Source organism: Capronia epimyces, assembly GCF_000585565.1.
Source record: "Capronia epimyces CBS 606.96 chromosome Unknown aczIQ-supercont1.9, whole genome shotgun sequence".
NCBI classification, from domain to species: Eukaryota; Fungi; Ascomycota; class Eurotiomycetes; order Chaetothyriales; family Herpotrichiellaceae; genus Capronia; species Capronia epimyces.
In genome coordinates, this window is record NW_006912912.1 from 1,053,112 (window position 1) to 1,077,060 (window position 23,949).

Sequence of the window (23,949 nt, forward strand, 5' to 3'; positions counted from 1 at the left end):
GGGATTCTTATGAGCCTGGGGACCCTTGGCCAAGTCATTCTGAGAAACCTCCACCTAGCCCTAGCCCCCCATTGAGGTTGTCTGTGACCACTGGGCTACCGGTACAGTGGTGCGCCAAAAAGGATCTGGCAATACTCGTTTCTGAATACTCGTTTCTGACGAGTATCTGACGAGTAATGTCACGGTAGTCGTTTATAATGGTTGTCATAGAGGTTGTCGGAGAGGTCACGTGTCAGGCTGTGAGCTACGGTCAAGCCCCTGAGCACAAGCCCCTTTTAGCTTAGGCTCACCTCAAAACTATGTATACCACTGTATGTATAGTAATCATGATATTAGAAACTCTACTGTGCTCATCCTCAAGAGATAAAAGACAAATCCTAAATCAATCCACTCCAATCCAATCCAATCCAATCCAACCTCAAGCAAACGGGTTCCCCCCTGACCACAACGACCACATCTAAGAAATACTCATCATCAACCTTCTCATCTGATGCACGATTCGGTCCGCCTGAGCTGCAGTCAGCATGTCTTGTGGAGCAAAGACGCCAATGCCGAGATAGCCGTCGGCGACTTTGGCTTCGATGTCGATTGCGGGCTATATGTCACGACATAAGTCAGAGTCAACCATTGTCATCATGGGCACGGACGCGGGCATGTACGGTTCATGGTGGTTGAAAGGGAAAGTTGTACATTGCACATTGCACACTGCACATTGCACACTGCACACTGCACACTGCACACTGCACACTGCACATTGCACACTGCAGAATGAATATTCAAGGGGAAAGAACTTACCAAACACCATTCGGACGCATATGCTTGCTTCTGGGAACCAGTGAAGAAAGGTGATGGCGCTGCAAGCTGTTCCAGCTGCTTCTTGTCACGGGAGCCGACGTCTGCATGTGTGATTGACACTGGTCGAGTCTCAGTACCACTAGCAGTTGCGATGGCAGATTGAGCATCATCCACGAAGTGGTCGTGACTGTCATCGTGAGCATGATCCACCAAGTGGTCGTCACTGTCGTCGTGACTATCATCGTGACTATCGTCGTGACCGTCGTCACTGTCGTCACTGTCGTCGTCACTGTCGTCCGGCAACGATAGGAAATTCACAAAAGTGTCAATCTTGACTCCTGTCCATGCGTGGACATCCCTCATAGCCACCGCGCAGTGTTCGGCTTTGGTGATATCGGCCAGATCTTGCTGGACTTGCAGCGCGGTCTCGATAATGGTCTCGTTGCCCAGTTGGATCCTGAGTGGTACAACGTTGAAAGTGGGAGCAATCAATTCCGTCAGCCCATCAATGTCAAGCGAGCGGTTGGCAAGGTAGATGCCCAAGACCACATGGCTGAATGGGTGGTCCGGCTGTGCACGGGCTTGTGAATTCGTTCCCGTATCTACATCTACATCCACCTCCACCTCCACCACCTCCACAGAAGGTTGCATACCAGCGTAGACTCGAGCGTAGGCGGCAAAGAAGAGTGCTTGCAGGCTGATCCCGTGCTCGCGGAGCTTTGAATAGACTTGAGCTGTTAGGAGGACGTTGGGGTTGAACCTCTCAACCCGGGGGCTTTCAAAGGACCCGGCTCCGATGGTGGTGTAAGAGCGATGATCTGGATCCAGAAATGATGTCCAAAATAGTTTCGCCTCGTCCTCGTCCTCATCATCCTCTGTCCTTGAGGCTGTCCTCAAGATGAAATCCTGCAGTCGTGTATTGAGCTGCATCTGAGAGCCGACGTCCTCGCACAGCCTCTGTAAGGTAGACACAATCAGTTGAAAGCTCACTGCGTCGTAAAGGGCGTGATGGAGCCGGAGAGTGAGCAGCGACCAGTTTCCGTGGTTCCTGACTTCCATTGACCATGGCAAGGGGTAGTGGCGGGCAGCTTCGCTCTTCAAGACCACTTGCCACGCGGCCGCATGGCCGTCGGCGTCGCTCTCGAGATTAACAAAGGTGGTGCGGAAGACGGGAATCTGTTGCACAGCCTTGTCAAACGCTTGCTGGAGTGTACTGGCAGTGGCACCCTTCGCCTGCAACCAGAAAGTGGGATAGAACAAATGACCCTTGCTTGCAGACCACATGTCGAGCATGTATGTCTGGCCGCCAGTGCAGCGCATCACGTCTTCGACGTCCTGCTCGGGGATCGCGATTGTGTCGATAACATCGCGGTGCATAGATCTGGCCTCATGGGACTGGTTCGTTGTTATAGGAGCGCCTGGGCCTGCATTGTTATTGTTATTCTTCAGCGCCGCTACCACGGCGGCCATCTTCTCGATTGTCTGCGCCTTGATGATCTCGCTGACGGGAAGTCTGAGACCTTTCTTCTTCAGCAGTCCGGTGACCTTGATTGCGCTTACACTGTCCAGACCAAGGTGGAAAAACCCGGTGGACTTCTTGATCTGATCTTTATCTGTTCTCGACACGTCGGCCAGTACATCTCTGATGGTGATTTCAACTGCGCCCCAAGCTTCAGGCGCACCATCTCTCTCGAGCTCGTTTGCCGCCGAGCCTTGGTCATGATCCGTCCCAGTGAGAATGCTCTGGGCGGCCATTTGGATCCGAGGCAAGCCACAGATCGAGACACCATTGTCGTCGATCTGCAAAAGGGGATCTTCGGGGGTGTCCACGAAAGAGGACAAGACTGATTCAAGCTGCCGCAACAAATCCTCTCCGAATGACCTGTCGGCAACCCCTGCCTGTACAGCCACGGTCCAAACCAGAGCTTGGTTCTGACACTCCAATTCGACGTTGACCGGATATGGTGGCTGTACCTCGATGCCGCCGAGTTCGACCTCGTCGGAGAGGCTCATTGTGCCCTCCGCTGGGCCTGGCAACTTCTGGAAGGTGAAGAGAGTGTCGAACAGCTCTGCACCGGCTCCTTGGTCTCTGGCGCCACGAAGAGCCTCCCGCAGTGGATACTGCTGGTATTCTGACACTCGAACAGCCGCGTCGTGCACGTTCTTGAGTACCTCGCTCTTGGTCGACTGTTCGCGGATCGTGGGCCGGAACACTACGGTGTTGAAGGTCGGGAAAATAAGACCATCTGAGCCTTCAGTTGTGCGACCAGAGAGGACGAGACCAAAACAAACATCCGTCTGGCGGAGGTAGTGTGCGAGGATTGCGCTCCAGCAAGCAAGTCCGAGGGATTGAAGCGTCACTCCTTCTCGTTGGCAAAACATCAACGCTTCAACTGGGCGGGTCTTGGAAGAATGCGCGTGGAGGAGGAGGCTTGGTGTGGACTGCTCTTGGTACGAGAGAGTGGCCCTTAACAGGCTCGGTTTGATATGTGACAATTGGCGGCGCCAAAACTCCACCGACCCACGGCTTTGTGCTTGGGAGACGACCTCTTGCAGGTGCCTCTCGACCCGAACCAGCGTGGAAGATGTGTGCGTGTCCTCGCCATTAGACCCGTGGTACAGTCTCGCAACCTGCTCATGGAGCAACTGTAGCGACCACGCATCGTATAGTGCATGTGGCATTGCAAGCAATAAGAAGGACTTCCCTTCGTGATCGGTGAGGATACAGACTCGACTCTTTTGCTCGGCATCTGCTTTCATGGTCTGAAGAAGCTCTGTCAACGCCCGGCCATGGACGACCTCTACCAAGTCATCGCGTGTCGAGACGTACTGGACGAAAGCTGCGTGTAGCTCGACGGCTTCAATGGCTGCAAAACGAGTCCTCAAAATGGGCTCTACCCGAGAGACGTGTTTCCACGCCTCGGTCAGCCGCCCGGCGTCGATCTTGGGTTTCAGCTGATAGACCAAGATGTTGAGGTACTTTTCGGACTCAAGGAGCAAGCCCTCCTGCATCGGAGTGACAGGTAAGACTGCTTCCACCCTGTCAAGGTCGACCCCCTGGCTTTGCAGAATCTGCCTGTAAGTGGCTTGCGTCCCAGACACGGAAATCGTGGTTTGGTCGTCGAGGCTTTCTTTGTTGAGATCTTGCGCAGCGCTTCGGGCCTCCCTGGCAATGCCTGCCACAGTGGGAGATCTCATGATTGCACTGACGGGCACTTTCAATCCGACATTCTTGAGACGGGCCGCAAGTTTCATGGCTTCAATGCTGTCAAGACCCAGTTCAAACAGAGTTGGTCCATGTAGTCGGATGCTCTTTTCGCTTACCGCAGCCAGCTCGGCGACCTGAGTTCGAACGGAGCGTTCTGTTTCACTCCATTGCGTGTCATCCTGGTCTCCATCCAGTGCATCTCGATCGCTTGAACGAATATGGACATCCAGAGGCTCCTGGCGCTTGTTGGCCGCAAGTCCCGGTGCTGCCTGGCAGAATACCTCGGGCAGCACTGATTGTATTTCTTCCACGTTTTGTACAGTATCGAGGTACATATCGAGCAACACTCCAGCAACTTCCTCACTGAGATATGCAGACTTGGCCACCAGACTGACGGCGAACGTGCCATTCTCATTCTCCTGCTCCACTTCCACATTGAGCGGGTAGTCTGGAGTGCTCTGGGAAGGAATTTCATGCCACAGGCGATCTTGTCCCGCAGCGGGCCGCGGCTTTTGAAAGACGAACAGGGTATCGAACCACTCCAAAGTGGTGGTTTGTCCAAGATATTGAGCCACTTTCCGTAAGGGCGAGTGCTGATAGGGAACGGCATCCACGTTGAATTGGTGGCAAGCCTGGATGAGCTCTGCCACAGTCGAGCCTTTTTTCAGATGATTGATGCCAAAGGGGAGAGTGTTGAACATCGGACCGATGACATTGGCGGCGTCCGCCTCGGTCAGCGCGCGGCCTGATACGACCACTCCAATCACCGGGCTGGCCTTGTACATCTTTTGCAACACATATAGCAAGATGGCCTGGAAGTAGGCCGAGGGAGTCACGTTGAGCTGTCTACACACTGCTGGTAGTCTCGCTTGCGATATATTGCGGCTGAGGTAGATATGTTTCGTTTCGCTTTGGCTGTCGGGGCAAGTCAACGGCAGTCGAAAAGGCTGCAAGCTGCCGAGCCTGGACGACCAGAAGTGCTTCTCGTCAGGAACAAAGCGAAGGGGTCCATAGGGTAGGATCTCATAGAATTGTATGCCGACTCCGATGGCTTCCCGAGGATGTTCATACAGTCTGGCAACCACATGAAGGAGCAGTGGCAAGCTGGCTCCGTCATAAAGTCCATGGAAAATATCGAGAACCATGCATCTTTCATCTCCCGCTTCGAGCAGCTCGACCTTCCAAGGCAGTGCTTTGGACAGAGATCGGACAGATTCAACCCATTCTTTGAATGAGGAACAAGTCGGGGAAGGAGGCAACCGGCGTACGCCGCTTGGACCTTTCCGAAGGACCACCTGGGCGACTCCATCCGTCGTAGGCACAAAGTACGTTCTTAGGGTTGAAACGGATCGCTGCGTATACTCCCAGGCTTCTCTGAATCGTTCAAGGTCGAGGCCCGGATTGAGTTTGAATCGGAAGCGTGAGAAATAAACCGCGTCGCCAGGCTCACTTCGGAGGGCCTTCGAAACCATCCCTTCTTGTAATGCAGCGCATGGAGCTATGTGCTCAACGTCCTTTTCGGCGACATCCAGAGCTTGAATGATTGCTTGAGAATGAGCCGCGGCAAACGATTTGATGTGGTCTCGAGCAGCGGCCAGCAGCTGGATATGATCACTTGAGGTTCGTCGGTTGACGGCTCGTGCCAGATCGCCGACCACAGGATGCCGGAGGATCGTGGCCACATCGGACGTGCTGAAGCCATGGGTCTGGAATGCTCGGGATAGCCCAATGGCGGAGATTGAGTCCAACCCCAGCTCAAAGAGCCTTGAATCGGGCGTGATAGAGGATGCAGAGATCTGTAAGAAAGAGGCGAGCAGCTTTGTCACCTCTCTCACTTCTCTCGGGACTTCCGCATTCCCATTCTCTTGCGCCTTCTCCCCCGAGGCCAGCTGCCCAGACTCTCGCGCATAACTGTCGAAAAGTGCTTTCAGAGCTTTGTGATCGACTTTGTTATTCACCGACAGCGGAATGGATGAAACACCTACGAGGTAGGTGGGCACCATGTACGCCGGTAATCTGTTCGCGCACGTCTGCTGTATTTGCCCAGAAAGCTCTCGAGCCTTGTGGCTGGACACAATCGACGGTCTCTCCTTCTTTGCTTTCCTTTGCTCGGTGGAGAAGAACGTCACAAGCTGGTCCTTCTGCTGGGTCGGATGCTTGATCACCATCGTGACCACATCTCTGAGGCTGGATGCAACGCTCAGTGCAACGTGATTAATTTCCCCGATCTCCAGTCGTTGTCCACGTAACTTGACTTGGTCATCGATTCGGCCCAGGAATTCGAAGCTATCGTCGTGCAATAATCGAACAAGATCGCCTGTCCGGTACACCCTTGTCTTGTACTCGGTCAGTGTCACGAACTTCTCGGCCGTGAGCTCAGGACGGTTGAGATAGCCCTTTCCCACAAGGGGCCCCGACAGGCACAGCTCACCCACCGCTCCTCGCAGGACTGGGCTCTGCGAGGTAGGCTCCAACACGAAGGAGCCTACATTGGCCCATTGCCGGCCAATATTGGTTGGTTTCGCGTTCTTGGGCACCTGCCGATGGACGGTGCAGCCAATGGTGACCTCACTCGGTCCATAGAAATTGTACAAGCAGTGGGTATCCCCCCAGGTCTCCAGGATGTCCTGCCTGACCTGCTCGCCACCGACGATGAAGACTCCTTGGCACAAGCTGGGGACATCCTCAGGGGCCACGAGCCTTGCCAGACTCGGAGTCAGGTCCAGGTGTGTGATTTCTAGGGCGCGGATAAAACCTGCAAGGTCTTCGAACAGAAGGTCTCGAGGAGCAGATGTGACACGGATGCCCACGCTCCAGCTCCAAAATTGCTCCAAGACACTGACATCGAAGTGGAATGATGCGAACTGCAGCCACCGAGATGTCTCAGACCACCGGCCCTGGAAGATCCGTTGGAACGACAACATTGCTTGAACGGCACTGTCATGGCTGATCAAACAACCTTTGGGGGTTCCGGTCGTGCCCGAGGTGTAGAGACAGTAGCAAGTATCATTCACTTCCACCGGTCTGGAAAGCTCAGGAGGGTCGGCCGAGAGCTGCAGCCACCGCTCCTCATCGATGGCGAGCACCAAGACAGTGTCTGAGGAGAAGTCTGACCTCTTGTCAGTGGTCGTCAGGACGATTTTGCAGCTCGCATCACGAAGAATGAAATCCCTCCTGGCTCTAGGGGCGCCAGGGTCGATGGCAACATAGCCACATCCGGCCTTGAGGACACCCAAGATGGCGAACGAGGCTTCGGCACACTTGTCAAAACACACAGCCACCAGCCCTCCAACCTCAGCGCCCCGGCTCTGAAGCAGACGAGCAATCCGGTTGCCGTTCGCATCAAGTACGGAATAGGTCCAAGTCTGTGCGGCTGGCCTGGGCCCATCTAGGCTTGTGACAAATTCTAGGGCCACCCTTTGAGGCTGGTGTGTCGCCGTTCTTTCGACCAGTTCATGGAGATATCGCGCGTCCGTAGCGATACGCTCGTCCGTGGCAGGTACGACGGACCTCATAGATCCCAATGCAGCATCGTGGCCTGCATATCCCAGGAAGCTTTTGAAGAGCGCCTCGAATTCTCGGAGGATGTGGGTGGCTTGCTCTTCGGGGACAACATTGTCCCGGAACGTGAGCTGGAAATTCAGCGAGTTCTCAACAGGAATGATTTCCAAGGAGACGGCATACTCTGCTGTGGCATTATCATTGACCCACGTCCACGGCTTTCTCGACCCCGGCGCAGTGTCGTACGTCTGCAGAATGAGGACGGTGTCGAATAGCTCGTCTTCAATCCCTGCCCAGCGCTTGATGGAATTCAGCGGAGCGTGCTGATGTCTCATTACCTCAGCACACCGTCTCGTGGCCCGTCGGAGAAGGTCAGGCAACTCTGAAGAGACTTTGATGGCAAACGGGACGGTATTGATGCAAGGGAAGGCGGCCATGTTGTGGGCTTCTGGGTCGAAATCTCGACCAGACAGGACAATACCGAACGTGACATGATCCTGGGCAGTATATGTAGAGAGGAGGAGAGCCCATGCACTCGCACACACTGCTTGCAGACTGGATCCGACATCAGCGCATGCCTGTTCAGCGACTCCACGAGACAATTCCGACCGGTGGGAGGCTACGCGGAAGCCCTCATCGTTGTTGGCGTAGATCCTCATGTCAGGAAAGTGGGTAGGAGCGAGATCGGAGACGGCGGACCAAAAGTTTCTTGACCCGTCCTCGCTGCTTAAGGCGATGATGCTTGAGATGACTGGTGCGAGATCTACTGCCCGTGGAGGCTGCAGGCCTCGGTATATGCAGGCCACGTCCCGCAAGATGATGTCTAGAGATGTTGCATCATAAAGAGCATGCAGCATCGATAGCTCTAGTGTCGCCGGTAGAGGGGAAGCGTGCTCGAAGACGCGCAGCTGCCAACGTAGCTCGGTGAGACTTCCCGTAGAGGCCAGGTCGTCGGCTGGGTAATCTTCATCAGTAGTATGATCAACCCACGGTAGCTGAGCTGCGTTTGCGCGGTACGTAACCATCGCGAATGGAAATCGGGGATCATCAGTCTCGACAAACCCCGTCCGTAGCATCTCATGGACGCTCTGGGCAGTTACCCATGATTCCCTCAGCCTCTCCAGGTTCACGTCTTCTGCTAGCTGGAAGACCATCTGGTTGAAGTATAGACGGCGGCCTGAGCGGATATATTGGGAGAGGATACCTGACTGTGTGGGAGTACAGGGCCGCACGGCCTGCACGCGTTCGGCATCAACCTTGTTGTTCAGGCAGATGGATGGCCGATGCTTTTGATCAAAGGCTTCGAGATCGAACGCCAACGGTGCTGGTGCTCGGGAAGAGTCCCTACTGCGGTCGCATGTTGCTGCAATCTCCTTGATACTCACAGCTTCTAAGACGTCTGCACTTGAAATATTGTATCCCCGTCTTCGAAGTCTCACCGCGATTTGCACAGCGCTAATACTGTCGTATCCCAGACGAAAGATACTCGTGTTTTGGGTGATATTGCCCGGAAGATCGGGTTTAAGTTGCATCAGCACGTCTCTAACAATCCCTTCGATACCAGACAGTTCGTGGCTCGGATCTCCGAACCCATTGATGTGCGCTTCAAGTGCGGAATCGGCTGGAGATGCGATTTCAGTCGCTGGCCTCACATCAGGCAACTTATGAGCGAAATATGAAAAGTCCGAGGCTCTGGCTTGCGGGAATCTCGTTGTATGTATCAGAATGGCATCCAAGCTATCGAGGAGTTGCGCCAAAAAGCCCTCGTTCGCCGACTGTGAATGTAGTTGGAATGTTATTGCGTCAGAATCTTTGCGTGTGAAAATCTCTAGAATGAAGGGGAAGGACATGTCACCGGACTCTTCGAGAAGGGTCCAGACCTGCTGATCTAGCAGCAGTTCCCCTTGTTGCAACAATACCAAGGTGTCAAATAAGGCTTTGCCATCAGGGCTATTCTGTCGTTGGATCTGGCGAAGAGAGCTAGCTTGGAACGGGAGCAGCTCCACATTCGTCTGCTGGAGATAGTGACTCAAATCAAGGTTGAACTGGTCAGCTGGGAGGTTTACTCTCATCGGGATAGAGTTGAAACATGGAGCGACGATCCGTTCAACACCCTCGATAGGCAGATTCCGTCCACTCAACACGTTTCCGAAGCAGATATCTTGTCTTCCAAACAGGGAAATGAGCAAACGACCCCACGCAGTTTGAAATAGAGCCAGAGCGGTGACAGAGCTTCGTCGCGCGCATTTCTGCAACTCCGAGAGACTGAGGGCAGCCTTGCGGACCGACCTGGACGTGTTGCCAGTCGGAATCCGGTCTTCAAGTTGGATGAGCTCGGCTAACCTGGTGGGAGAGACACCTGCCATCTTTTCCCGCCAGAATTGGTCGGTGGCATGGGACTGAGATAGCCGCATGAAATGCAGATAGTGCTCGAACGGCACAGGCGCTGGCAGGGGCAAACCAAGATACGAGCATTGGATCTCGGTCAAGAGAACGGATATGGCTTCGGCATCATACAGGCAGTGGTGAATTTCGAGGGTTAGTTCGTGGCGGTGGCCATCTCGTGCGCTTAGTCTCAACTTCCACGGAGGAAGCATCAACAGCGGCAGGTCGAGCGTGCTGGCATTGTGATCGGTATCGGTATCGTTCAGCCAGGGAAGTTGGAAATTCTTCAAAACCACCTGCACGAGTGGCGTTTCAGCGGATTCAGTTGTGACAAAGCCGGTTCGAAGAAGCTGGTGCCTAGACACTGCACGAAGCCACGCTTCTCGTAGTTTGAACACATCGCCACGGACAGCGAATCGCAGCATATTCTGGTACCCGCGAGAGAGGGAGGCCATGGAGCTGGTGGCCATTGCTTCTTGCAAGGGCGTACACGGCAGAAATCTCTCCACAAGCAATCCTGCTCGGGAGTATGTAGCCACTACCGTGGCCTTCCACTCGTCGTCAAAGATGTCATCCAATTTCTTTTCCATGTGGACGTCGGAGTGGTCTTTTTTCCCGCCTTCCAGAGCGACCCGAAGCTGGCCGATCGACGAGTGCCGTAACACTGTCGAGATTTCCACAGAGGGAAAGTCTTTTCTAAGTGACTGAGCCACACGTATTGCGTTGATTGAGTCTAGGCCTAGAGCATAGAAAGAACTATTGCGCCGGATGATCTCAGGTCGCACCCCAAGTACGTGTGAGATGGCATCAGCAATGAGCCTCTCGGGTTGAGACAGTTCATTTGCTTCGTCAGACGAGCCATCGTCCCTCGACGATGCCTGGAGATGTTCTGGTCCCAGGCTCTGATAAGCGGCAGACAGGGCCTTGCGATCGATCTTGCCTTGCCTGGTCAGCGGAATCTGGTCAAGGCGGACCAGAGAATCGGGTATCATGTAGCTCGGAAGTACGCTTGCCAGATTTTGAAACAAATCTCTGGTAGCCTTCGACAGAGACGAAGCCTCAGACTGCCGTGGAGTCCAGAAGGCGACCAGCCTTGCATGCTGGCCGTCATTGATGATCATGGATATCACATCTTCTACTTCCTCGCACTTGACTAGGGAAGAGTTAATCTCACCTAGCTCAATGCGCTGGCCTCTAAGCTTGACCTGATCGTCCTCTCTGCCCAAGATGGCCAGAGAGTCGTCGGCAAGAAGCCTTCCGATATCACCAGAGCGATATAAACGACCATACTTAGGATGGTGGAGGAACGTCTTCTCAGTGAGCGCTGGGTCAATGTAACCGCGGCCGACCTGCTCGCCGCCTATCCAGACCTCACCCACTCCGCCTTTTGGAACGGGGATAAAAGTAGCAGCTCTAGGGGCTTCGGTCTGATCCATGGACAATGGTTCTTGCCTCCTGCATACGAAAATAGATGTATTGGGGAGTGCAGGACCCACGTTGTTGGAGGCATTCAGCCTCGTGACGTTGGGCCGAACATTGCATATGTTGGTGGTCTCGCTTGGACCGTACCCTTGGAACAGACCACGGTCTGCCCAATCCGCGAAAACTCTCGAATTCATCGGTTCCCCGGCAGTGACCAGCATTTTTACATGCGGAACACGATCAGGATGGACAAGTGCCGCCACAGAGGGTGTCATGCTGAGATGTGTGATACCCAACTCGTGAATGATGCGCTCGATGTCTTTGAAAAGAACATCGTTCGATGCGGTGCACAAGGTCATTCCCATATGCCACGTCCAAAAGATCTCAAAGACCGAAACGTCAAATGCTGGAGAGCATGCTTGCAATAGCCGGTCCTTGTCAGGTACGTATGGGTATAGCCGAGACAAACTCTCCATATTGGCGAGCAGGTTCTTACGACTGATGAGCACGCCCTTCGGGACGCCCGTGCTGCCAGATGTGAAGACAGCATAGGCCAGTTGGTCGCCTCTCAGGTCAGGCGAGCTCTGGATGCCGGAGACAGGAGGTTGCTGCAGGAGCTCGGCGATAGACACGGTGGCTTTGGCACCCACTTGTATATCAAAATCCGCATCCTGCCCAGCCAAGATGACACAGCAAGCGGACTCATCGAGGATGTGTCGAACTCTTTCTACAGGAGTCCGTGGATCAATGCATAGATATCCAGCGCCAGCCATGATGGCACCAAGGATACCAATATAGAGCTCAGTTGATCTGGACGCAACGAAAGCCACAATGTAATCTGCTCCTACTCCATAAGAGGTGAGCAGCGCCGATGCTACCGTCGAAGCCTGTTTAAACAAGTCACCGTATGATAAAATCTCCTTTTCGATCCGACCTGTCTCAGGATCAAAGGCATGAACAAACTCAACTGCCACTCTTTCTGGATGGACCTTTGCCAGGTCTGAAATTGTCGTTGTAAGGCCGAATCCTTCACTGAATTTTTCAGGTCGAGGGTTGGAGACCGAGAGGATTTCAGTGCTTGAGCTTTCTAGCAAGGAGTGCAAACTCAGCTCAAGCTTTTCCAGCATCTCCGTTGAGATAGTATCCAGCTGGGCAGCCAGAAGCCTTGCGTGCGCGTCAGGTATGAGGTTCGTGTCGAACGTGAGTTTCAAAATGATCTTGCCATCGTGAGGCTCGAATTCTAATATAATTGCATAATCCAAGGAATCATCAGTTTTAGTAGTGACCACCTTGGAGCGGCTGTGGTCGTGACTCTCCGTGTTCTGCTGCCAGACGCACAAGGAATCGAACAGTCTTTTCCCCGTTGCTATGCCTGCCGCATGATTGATATCTCGCAGTGTGATATTCCCGTATTTCAAGCATCGTGTGCGTTGTCTTTGTACGTAACTGATAAGATCCCGCACAGTTCTCAAAGAACTCAGGTCTACACGTAAGGGAAGAGTAGACAAACATGGTCCAATAACTGATTCGATTCCGGGAAAAGGAAGGTGACGTCCGGCGAAGACAACGCCAAAGGCAACATCGAGGCTGTCGACGTAGGATGATAACAGGAGTGACCATGCCGCTTCAAAGATCGTCTCCCGACTACAATGCATCATCTTTGCAAGTTCGGAAAGCCGGTGGTAAGATATAGACATCGGCATGAGAAAGGAGTCCTTAAATGGGGATTGGGATTCAGTTGAACACAAAGCTGGAAAATCCGTAGGGACGAAATCTTCAAACTGGTCACGCCAGTGCTCGCTGTTATCGGCCCTTTCAGCCAGGAATACCGAACGCTCATATGAGCCGTATTCGGAGAACTGGGTCCTCTCTGGGATGCCCCCTCCGGACAAGATGGTGTTCAGATCGTCCATAACTAGATCCCAGGACCAACCGTCGTATAAGGCATGATGTAGTCGAATCAGGACTGGTCCGTTTTCTTGAGTCTCTGGCGCCTTGAACTGTAACGGACGGAGCAGACTCAAGTCACCAGCAGGTATCCTTGGCCAAACAATGCGAGCGAAGGGCATGCCTGGGTGCCCAGTGGTGATGAATCCTGATCGCAAAATGTCGTTTCGTTCGGCTAGGATACCAAAGGCTCGACTAAAGTCATCAAAACTCACCTCGGGTGCCAGCTTAAGCCAGATGTCGTTGAAGTTCAAAGAGGAAATTCTCGCACTCTCCGCGAGCATCGCTATCTGAATGCTGCTGCAAGGTAGGATATTTTCCCACGTTGGCGAGAGGCCCGCGAACTCGGGCAGTTGGCGTAGAGATCCTTCAATTGCGAGCCATTCGTCTGACATTTCACTCGTCGATTCAGCTGCACTCGAATTCTGTACAGACACGGACTTTGCGATGAGTCCTGAGAGTTCCGCCACATTCCCCGCATCTATGATCATTGCAGCATTTATCCGCGTGTATTTTTGCCCCAGTTTCGAAGCAACCTTGATAGCTCGAAGGGAGTCCAATCCTAGAGCCCAGAGGGACGTTGACCTGTCGACGGTGCGGCCCACTTCGTCTTGTAGAACTCTGGCCACATCGCGCTCCATGTCGTTCGCAAAGTCATCGTCAGGGACTGACCTGTGAGAAGCCCGAAAGTCACGCTCAAGAGCCTTCCGATCGACTTTCCCTGAAGGTAGGCGTGGAACGCCCCCGGGAAGAAAGACAATCTCGCCGGGACGCATATACGGCGGCAACCAAGACTTGCATGTAGTAAGAACATCGGTGGCTTGAATGTTATGGTTCGCAGAACAGAATAGGACTAAGACGTCGTCGATGATGCTTGCGATGGCAAGCTGGACCCCGGGTGTCTTCGACGCAACCTCTTCTATCTCTCCCAGCTCAACTCTTTGGCCCCTGAGTTTGACCTGGCCAGAAGCCATGCGTCCAAGAATTTCTAATTGGCCGTCATGACGGCAGATGGCCCGATCACCGGTCCGGTAAATAGGCCCGTAGCCAGGTAGGTGCACAAACGCCAGGTTGTTCTGATCGGGCCGGTTCAGATACCCATCGGCGAGTTGACCGGCAATAGCAAGTTCACCAGACTCGCCAATGGGTGCTATTTGGAGCTGATCCGACTCCTTCAATACAAATGCGGACACTGTCTTCAGAGGTCGCCCAATGCTGCGCACCGAGGCATTGGACGCCAGCCTGGACGCCAGAGTGCAGTGAATTGTGGCCTCCGTGGGCCCATACATTGCGTACAACATGCTCGGTCTATCCGCGCTTCCCCCAAATTCTGAGACCACTTGCGGTGTCAGCATTTCTCCAATTGTTAACAGCACTTTCAGGCACGGCGCTGCCTTTCTGCTCCTTAACAAGGCCCCTGCCACAGTGGGGGTGAGTTCGGCAGCATCTGCATCAAGCAGTCGAATTGTAGCAGGAAGATTGGAAAGCATGCGCTCACGATCACACCCAACCAATGTCACACCTCGAAAAAATGGGAAAAAGATTTCAAATATTGATACATCAAATGTAGGCGAGGCAAACTGGAGAAATCGCTTAAAATGGGGTATATGTTCGTCGTGAGCAAGTAGTGACTGTGTGACCGACAGATGTGATACCATAACGCCTTTGGGCATGCCGGTGGAGCCCGAGGTGTACATCACATAGGCCGGTCCGTTAGAACGGACATCGGGAAGACAGTGAGATGCCGTGCCATCCTTTTCGAGAGAAGCTGCCCTGTCATCGAGGCCTTCTAATGATAGAGACATACATCTGAGGTCTGGGAGTACCTGTCGGACGAATCCAGTTGTGCTAGATGTGGTCAGCACCAGAGACGACTCGACATCTCTGGCAATAAATTTTAGTCTTTCTGGGGGCACATCGTGGCTGACCGGGCAAAAGGCTGCTCCGGCTTTTAATACAGCCACCCAGGCAATATAAAGCTCCGGGCATTGTGGTATGACGACTGGAATGACATGCTTGTCGGCCTGCTTGCTCGGTAACCGATCCCTGATATCTCTGGCAAGTGCATCTGTCAAGCAGTGGAAACGGCTATAGGAGAGTTCCACGCGCGCCCCAGTCGAGAGCAAGAAATCAAGGATCAATCCATCCTTGGCTGGCGCCGCGACCAATTCGTGGAGGAGCCGTGGTCCAGGTAAGGTTCGCCGATTCTGGTTGACTATTGAGAGTCCATGTGCGCCGTAAATGCTATCAGCCAAAGGCGCCATCGTCTGGCCCCGGAAATGATAGATCCAAGACGTCAGTCGAGCTGGTAGGAATTAATCGAGTGAGCCGAGAATTGACACTCCGAATAAAAACCCCCGGAAGATAGTTTGTGGCATGGGAGCGAACAGCAAACAAAACGACGTCATAGATATGAGTTGTTCGAGCCGGCTGTTTGTATCAAGTCGGTTTGTAATGAACGTGGGAGGTCCGTTGCCAGAACTCGGTCCTGAGACGGCCAGAAGCAGCTGGCTGGTTGTCTCTCCTGACAATTAAGAGGATTTAGTCATAGTTTGCCGCATCGTGTTTGCACCGACAGCCGAACTAAGGATGGTGTATGGTGACCTCTTCCACCCCAAGCAGAGTGACCCGATTCCTCACGACCGCGTCGCCCGTGGTCCAAGTCCCCCACTCTTCATGCTGAAACTCTGATGGGGAGGATGGACACCACGCGAATCAAAGCCGTGAATGATGTTGATACCCCTGGCGAGGAAGAAAATTTTTACCTGCAGGAGGGCCAAGTACTCCGTAAGTTTGAAGCCTGGCACCTGCCACGACTTTCTTTCTGTACAGAGGCTCCACGAGGGAGGAAACGGCTTGTCGAGTAGTGGGCGATGGCGTGGCGTAGTGTGGCGTGATCTCCGATTATCAGATAAAACGCACAATCAGATGCCGATTATCAGATTATCAGATAATCGGCCGGCCACCAGCCTCTTGGCTCTCCGTCATCGGCTGCCTCAAATTGGAGCCTGCGGTTTTTCGAATTGCATGGCTGCGCCGTCTTCCCCCAAGCGGCTGGTTTGTGCTCGGCATTCGCACTGTACAGACCCTCTCTGGAGACGAGAAAGCTGGTGTTGTTGGATGAACGAGGCTGCCAGCGGTGGTCCTGTTCACTGTCCAGCCCGCTAGAGGCCCCTCGAACGGGGATAAAGCTCGGCGGGCGTTTCCGCTCTGATGGCCCCCCAATGGACAGCCACGTCTGTCACGCCCTGGCCGATGGCTCACCGATCTAATCAATCGCCTTTAAAGTCTGCCGTATGTCACTTGTCCCTTGTCCCTTGTGCCTTGTGCCTTGACCGAGAATCTTCTCAGCGGTGCTCCGGACAACATATCGCGCCCAGGGCGATTCACAGGGTGCGCACGCAGACGACCCGATGAATCCCAGTGCTGCGACTTCGAGCCCCGTCCAGGGCCGGGGCCCCTCTCGACCGCTTCACGCCCCAGCGAAGTTGCATGCCCCCGCCCTGGAGGAAGTCCACGACCTCCTGAGCGTGGGCTTCGGACCAGCCTCCCTCGCCGTTGCCATCGCCCTCAGCGACTCACTGCAGCAGGCCCAGGCAGAGGTCGGACAGGTGGCCAACGTCCCCAGAGTCCGCTTTCTCGAGAAGCAAAGGTCGTTCAAATGGCACTCGGGGATGCTGCTCCCCGGCGCCAAAATGCAAATATCCTTCATCAAAGACCTGGCCACCCTTCGAGATCCCCGCAGCTATTTCACCTTTCTGAACTATCTGAAAGAGCACGATCGTCTTGTTTCGTTTACCAATCTTTCTACCTTCTTGCCCTCCCGCCTGGAGTTCGACGATTATCTCCAGTGGGCGGCCCGTCACTTTGACAACGTGGTGGAATATGGCCAGCAGGTTGAGTCCATACGTCCCCACAAACTGGGTGGCCAGCGACGAAAGTACGACTGCTTCGAGGTGGTCTCGCGCAACCTGGCCACGGGGGAGACGACTAGTTTCTTGACTCGAAACGTCATCATCGCAGCTGGCGGCACTCCGGTCATTCCGGCCATCTTCAAAGGCTACGGTGACAGAGCCTTGCACTCGTCGGAATACCTTACCAAGATCGAGCGAGTCTTGCCGGACAAGGCAACGCCGTACAGCATCGCCGTCGTCGGATCTGGTCAAAGCGGCGCCGAAGTCTTCAATGACCTTCACAGTCGGTATCCCAACGCCACGACAAGGCTGATCTTCCGGGACACTGCATTGCGACCAAGTGACGACTCTCCATTTGTCAACGAAGTGTTTAATCCTGACGCGATTGACACCTTCTTCGAGGCAACCATGGATGTCCGTAACTACAGCCTGAATAAAAACAGGGCTACCAACTACAGTGTTGTCAGACTGGAGCTCATCGAAAAGATATATGACGAGCTATATCTTCAGGGGATCAAAGAGCCAGACCCAGTTCGCTGGCAACATCGACTTCTGTCGGCACGAAAGATCGTCGGAGTTGGAGAGGACGAAGCGAAGACCCAACTGAGGCTGATGATGCTCAGCTCAGACCCGTCACGGAAGAGGCCTCAGGAAATCCTAAGTTTTGACTGCGTCGTGCTCGCCACAGGGTACCGACGGGACTCGCACATTGCCATGCTCAAGGGTTGTCAGCCAATCAACGCAGAACCAACCGGACAATGGCAACCTGGCCGTGACTACGGGCTGAAGCTGAATCGCGAAACTGTTGCAGAAGGCACGGGCATTTGGCTACAAGGCTGCAACGAAAAAACCCACGGATTGTCAGATTCACTGTTGTCGGTCTTGTCCACGCGGAGTGCAGAGCTGGTAGAGTCCATCTTTGGTAAAAATTTCAATCTGGGCAGCCGTTGAAACTTGATAGTTGTTGGTTTGTGACGAATGCCATTGTTACAAGCAATCTAGATTTGTGTTTGTGTGTTGTGTGTTGTGTGTCAGAGTGTTGCACCACGCCGGCCTTCTGCACTCTCCGCTGAATACTCCGTACTTGGTGCCCCAAAGGACAAGCGTGGGGAGCCCCAATGGACGGCAAAGGCCTCCTAGTGTACTCCGTACTCTGTACTGTAAGCTTGACGAGATGGGCTTAGGAGACTCCTTTGTGTCCTGTGTGGACGCCACCTCCGCAAAACCCGAGGAAGCTGCGAGTAGGCAACCAGCACCAAGGGAGCCGAGATGCCTGGATATGAATCACGACGTAGATCTCAGCGATACCACGGAGGACTTAGTATGTCTCCTCTGGACACTCACTCTGGAACCTCTGCCTCCCACCTTGGAGTCGTCGGCCATGGTAGAACCGGTACCAAGGAATAATGGGGAGGACGAAAACTAGACGTCGCCTCAATGTGCCTCGGCAGAGCTGAGCGCAGCCGAATCACGTCCCACACAATCCAACGCCTCTACGGATACTGTAGGCCCTGCGGTCGGTGCGGTCGGTCCAGTCGACACCCTTCCTCGCCGACAGCAGGTCTTGTACTTTTGCTCGACTCCGACCTTGACTGCCCTCGTTCTCGCTCGATGATCGTGCTGATGCCTGTTGCTGCCAACTGACCGGTTATGGACAGCTTTGGACATGAGCTTGAGCACCCGAAGAAGCGTCGGCGGCGGGAGATCTTCCAGCGGCCATTGTCCGCTCGACTGGTGTTCGACGACACTGTAAAGGGCGATGCTGCATTGGTCTCGGAGAGTCTCTGGACAAAACTCGCATGCAAAACGGATGGTATGGCTCCAGACTGCCCTGTTTTTGGAAACATCCCTCCTAACCGGCAGTGCAGATGCAAGTTCCCTGTCATCGACGCCCTCGGTGGCTTTGGCGCCCTGGTCTCCCCTACACACCGACGTCCAAGACTCGACGTGGACTATTCTACCTGCCCGCCCTTGCGATCCCCAGCTGGAGCTTGCAACTGAAGCTCCCGGTGAATCCAATGTGGTCAAACTTTCGCCCAGCTCTCCTGCCTGCCAATCGATTCTGAAGACATATGCCGCACTCGATCGAGACCGCCATCCCGGTCATGTCCCAAAGTCAATTGAAATTTTGGCAATCGCTACGAAACCCCTTCTTCTGGAAACGGTGTACGTGTCTGTGGAGAAGGGACTGCTTGACAAGGTTGATGATATCCAGAGCAAATTCGGCGGTGGGTTTCAATATGCGAGAAACACCAAGGGCGGCAAAAAGCCGGGTGCGACGAACGGCGTTATACAAAATGTGCCTGCTCAGAGTTCTCGAATGACTTCCCTCGTGCGGGAGGCGCTTTCTCACCTGCCCATCATCCATACAGGGGACGTCTTTCCGTTACCGCTCCCTGCTCATCCCATCACTCACGTCCGGCCTCCTCCCGCCATTATAGTGGAATGCGAACCTGTCGCGCAAGGGCAATTGTCCGCTAAGACCAAAATTGTTCTGATCCAGACCGGATCGTCTCAAGAGAAAGCCCTGAAGAGACTAGCACCCGTGCAACCCATAATTGAAGAGTCACTCGAGGATACCGCCGAAGACACTTCGAACGACCAGTTCTTTTCGGCGGCAGAAGACAGACAGACGGAAACAGGGTCGGATGGAGACGATCTGTCCGACGAAGAGACCGAGTCTGACGGTTCAGCGCACGAGGAAAGCGACGACGATTCCGATTCAATGGATGATATGATCTCCCTGAGTGCTCCCGGTCTGCCACCTCAGCAAGCGGGGACACTTTCGGCAATGACGGCGGCAACCCCAAGGCCTGGAGGAAAGAGGGCAACGGGGACGCACACTCCCGGTTCCCTTTATTCAAGTTTTACATCAACTACAGCTCGAGCTGGCGCCCGACTCGGCAAAGTCTTCAAGACCGAGGCTCTTCTTCGGAAGGTCCCCATTGAGCTGATGCACCCCAAACCTACCCTGGAGGACGATGAAGAGTCCTTTGTGTTCATTGACACCAGCACCCTCGCGAAGATTGGATGTTTCTCTGGTGACTGGGTCCGAATCGAGGTTGCCCGCAATGTAAGCTCCCAAGGGCTTCCAGCCTCGGCCATCCGCGCCCTCGGCGGCTTTGCCGATGAAGAAGAATCTGACTGGCGGACTGTGAGAGTCTTTGGCCTGTCGGGCCTATCAAATCAGCAACCGCGTTACGCTGTGGACAAGACCGGAGATAGAAGGTCAAGCTTTTCACAGAGAGACCTGCTCATGCCTTTGTCTCCCGCAATCTATCTCTCTCCAATACTGCTTGCCAATTTGTCAAACGCTCAATATGTCAAGGTTGGTGCGCTGCCAACCATCCCACGCCACCACGATATCAGGTCCATCCCAAAGCCGCGCTCGAGCACCTCCAAGTCTCCTCCCTTGGCCAAGGAGGTCATATTTTCGAAGTTGTCCGACCCGACAACAACCGATCCTGTTCTCCAATCCACCTTGTTCTCATCCTTGAAGCATCATTTGGAAAACAAAAAACGCACGCTCAAAAAGGGCGACCTCATTGCTGTACCGGTGGACCGAGAACTTGGAAAGGCCATTTCCTCGTCGACAGGATCAGAAGACACCCCTGGCGATGATGAGACAATAACCACACTCAACGTCCCTGAGAAGTCAGGCTCTGCTCGATTCGCAATTGCTTGGTTCTCGGTGCAACAAATTGACGTGGAACCCTCAGGCAATGAAGGAGAAGCGGACCAAAACACGTGGGGGGGAGTGGTCACTCTTGATACGGCACAAGCCAGAGTCTCGCAGAGTGGCAGCAGCATTCATTCTGTGTCGCATCTGACCGAGATCTGGAGCAGATATTGGTTTGGAATCAGCAAGGTTTCCCACCGGCAGGTGCACAAGATTGATCACCTTGCTACCGCGGCCGATCTACCTCATCTGGAGAGGTTGCCACTGGAGAAGCGTTTATCGGGTCTGGTATCAGCTTCAGTCAGCACCCGAGCCATCAATCTAGCCCTCCCGCCTCTCGTGATACTACTACATTCCACCCAACGACAGATCGGAAAATCCTACATCGCCAATTCCGCTTGCTCGGCCGTTGGGGTGCATACCTTCCCAATTTCCGCCCACGACCTGCTTTCCGAAAACGCTTCAACAACCGGCGGCGGCGATGTGAAAACCGAGGCTTTGTTGCGGACCCGGGCCGAGCGTGCCCTTTCAGGGGGGGCCCAACAAACCGCCTTACTCATCCAACACATTGATGCCTTGACGGCGGACAGGATGGTGCCGGTGTTGCAGGAAATAATTTCGTGGTCTCGCGTCCTGATCGCAACGACCACCAAGATCGATGACATCCCAGCAGGTATTCGAAGCCTGTTTTCTCACGAGTTCGAGGTGACGGCGCCGGACGAAACAGCCCGTGAGCTCATCTTACATAATGCTTGTACGTGGGGCTCGACGCCTCTTTCGACAAGTATCAATCTGAAAACCTTGGCCCTTCAAACTGCCGCCCTGGTGGCTGGAGATTTGCTCGATGTCGTCAACCGTGCCTCACTCGCGCGATCTGCACGTCTTCTGGCCCTTTCTGAGGCCCAATCTTGTCATCTGTCGGATATCTACGTGTCTGGCGGTCAAGCGGCCACACATCTCCTTTCCAGCGATTTCAGTCGCGCCATATCTACCGCTCGAACCACCTTTTCCGATGCGATCGGTGCTCCGAAGATCCCTACAGTCACTTGGCAAGATGTGGGTGGCTTGTCGTCCCAAAAAGATGCAATCATGGAAACCATCTCCTTGCCCCTCACACATCCCGAACTCTTTGCCAATGGCATTCGAAAACGCTCTGGTATCCTGTTCTACGGCCCGCCTGGGACCGGGAAGACCCTTCTTGCAAAGGCCATTGCGACTGAATTCAGCCTCAATTTCTTCAGCGTCAAAGGGCCCGAGTTACTCAACATGTATATCGGTGAATCTGAGGCAAATGTGCGCCGAGTGTTCCAACGCGCTCGAGACGCTCGCCCATGCGTTGTTTTCTTTGATGAGTTAGACTCGGTGGCCCCGAAACGAGGCAATCAAGGTGACAGTGGAGGTGTCATGGACCGGATTGTATCTCAACTTCTCGCAGAACTGGACGGTATGTCGAGCGGGGGTACGAGCAGCGACAGTTCAGATGGCACAACGACGTCAAATGCTGGGGGCGTGTTCGTCATTGGCGCTACAAATAGACCAGATCTTCTCGATCCCGCCCTTCTACGCCCCGGTCGTTTTGATAAAATGCTGTACCTTGGAGTTGCGGACACCCACGATCAACAGGTTACGATTATGACAGCCTTGACCCGAAACTTCACGCTTGGCCCCGGCGTCGACCTGAAGCGAGTTGCCAGCCGATTGCCTTTCACCTACACCGGCGCGGACTTGTACGCTCTTTGCAGCGACGCTATGCTAAAGGCGATTACCCGCAAGACACAGGCTGTCGACGAGAAAGTCCGACAAATCAGCAGGGCGCGCGGTGAGGAGGTCAGTACCGGCTATTTCTTCGACCACTTTGCCACGGAGGAGGATGTCCAAGTTGTGGTCTACGAGGAAGACTTTACTGCCGCACAAAATGAGTTGGTCGGCAGCGTTAGTAAGAAGGAGTTGGAGCATTTCGAAAGGATCCGCGGAATGTTTGAGGAGCAGGACATTACCATTCCCTCCAAAGATGGTGGTCTGAACGGTGCCGGTGCCGGTGCAGGAATAGGGGCAAAGAACGCTGAGGAGACCAAACTACCTTTCCGGAGAGTTCCGCCCACATTTACACCGACGTCTTTAGGAGAGGACCAGAATCGACAGTCCACGCCACTGCGATCCCCGCAGTCTGACCTGCTTTCACATTCTCCGGCTCATTCGAATACCTCGCTGCAGAACAAAGGCCAGGGCCAGGGTAAGCACAAGGCATATGCGCTACCCAACACCGGCAACGCCGCCGCGGCCGCCAATGCTCATTCCGCAAGGCTACAGAATCAAGTTGAAGCTCCACGGATAGGTAACCCTGATTCGGGGGCCTCTTCGGACGCAGATGATGACTATGGCGTGAGCACCACCCATCTGAATGGCAGCGCGGTCAATGGTACCAAAGTAGACAAGGGCAAAGGGAAAGCAAAAGACAGGTCTCGTCCCCTCGATAACCGAGTGGATGGGGACGGGTTTTTGGATGATGTGGAAGGCGACGATGAGGGACTATACGATGAGTGATTGACGGAGGAGAGAAAAGTTGGTGTTTGTCCAGATATGAATGAAATAACATACATGAATCTGAGTAGGCAGGCATACTATGCATTTCTGGCCTGGTATCTGAGTTATCTAATCCGGCTTGGATCTTTCGGCCTATGTTAGACCTTGGTTGTGCATTCTGCTTGTCTCGCTCTCGCTCTCACTCCTACTTGACAATTTAATATTGACAATTGACTATTATTACCCAGGTACTAGGTACTAGGTACTAGGTAGATTGGACGAGACGAGACGAGGTCGTACACTATGAAGTATATATTGGATGTACGTAACACTACGAAGCATGTATTGGATGTATGTATGTACTCCGTATGTACATAGACTGTCTATATATCGTGCTATCAAGCTCGCATATACAGAAATATACGCTCGGTGCCTACTAGGTGTTTTGCACACTGCTGTTTGGTTTGTTTATATTAATATAAGACATAGACATACATAGACATAGACATACATAGACATAGACATACATAGACATAGACATACATAGACATAGACATACATAGACATAGACATAC

The 23,949-nt window shown here is 53.7% G+C and overlaps 3 protein-coding genes across 3 annotated transcripts; 2 read left to right on the forward strand and 1 right to left on the reverse strand.

Annotated features, from left to right (window-relative positions):
* Positions 1–457: 457 nt before the first annotated feature.
* On the reverse strand, positions 458–15,522 carry A1O3_09372 (uncharacterized protein; the record flags this gene model as incomplete). The annotated part of the gene is made up of 2 exons (XM_007739466.1): positions 458–595; positions 796–15,522. 2 exons carry the CDS (start codon positions 15,520–15,522, stop codon positions 458–460), a joined length of 14,865 nt encoding a protein of 4,954 aa, XP_007737656.1.
* Positions 15,523–16,671: 1,149 nt separating this feature from the next.
* On the forward strand, positions 16,672–18,123 carry A1O3_09373 (L-ornithine N5-oxygenase; the record flags this gene model as incomplete). Its single annotated transcript, XM_007739467.1, has 1 exon — positions 16,672–18,123. The coding sequence occupies one exon, from the start codon at positions 16,672–16,674 to the stop codon at positions 18,121–18,123; it is 1,452 nt and encodes a 483-aa protein (XP_007737657.1).
* A 699-nt stretch (positions 18,124–18,822) lies between these two features.
* On the forward strand, positions 18,823–23,395 carry A1O3_09374 (uncharacterized protein; the record flags this gene model as incomplete). The annotated part of the gene is made up of 2 exons (XM_007739468.1): positions 18,823–18,985; positions 19,041–23,395. The coding sequence occupies 2 exons, from the start codon at positions 18,823–18,825 to the stop codon at positions 23,393–23,395; spliced, it is 4,518 nt and encodes a 1,505-aa protein (XP_007737658.1).
* Positions 23,396–23,949: the final 554 nt, after the last annotated feature.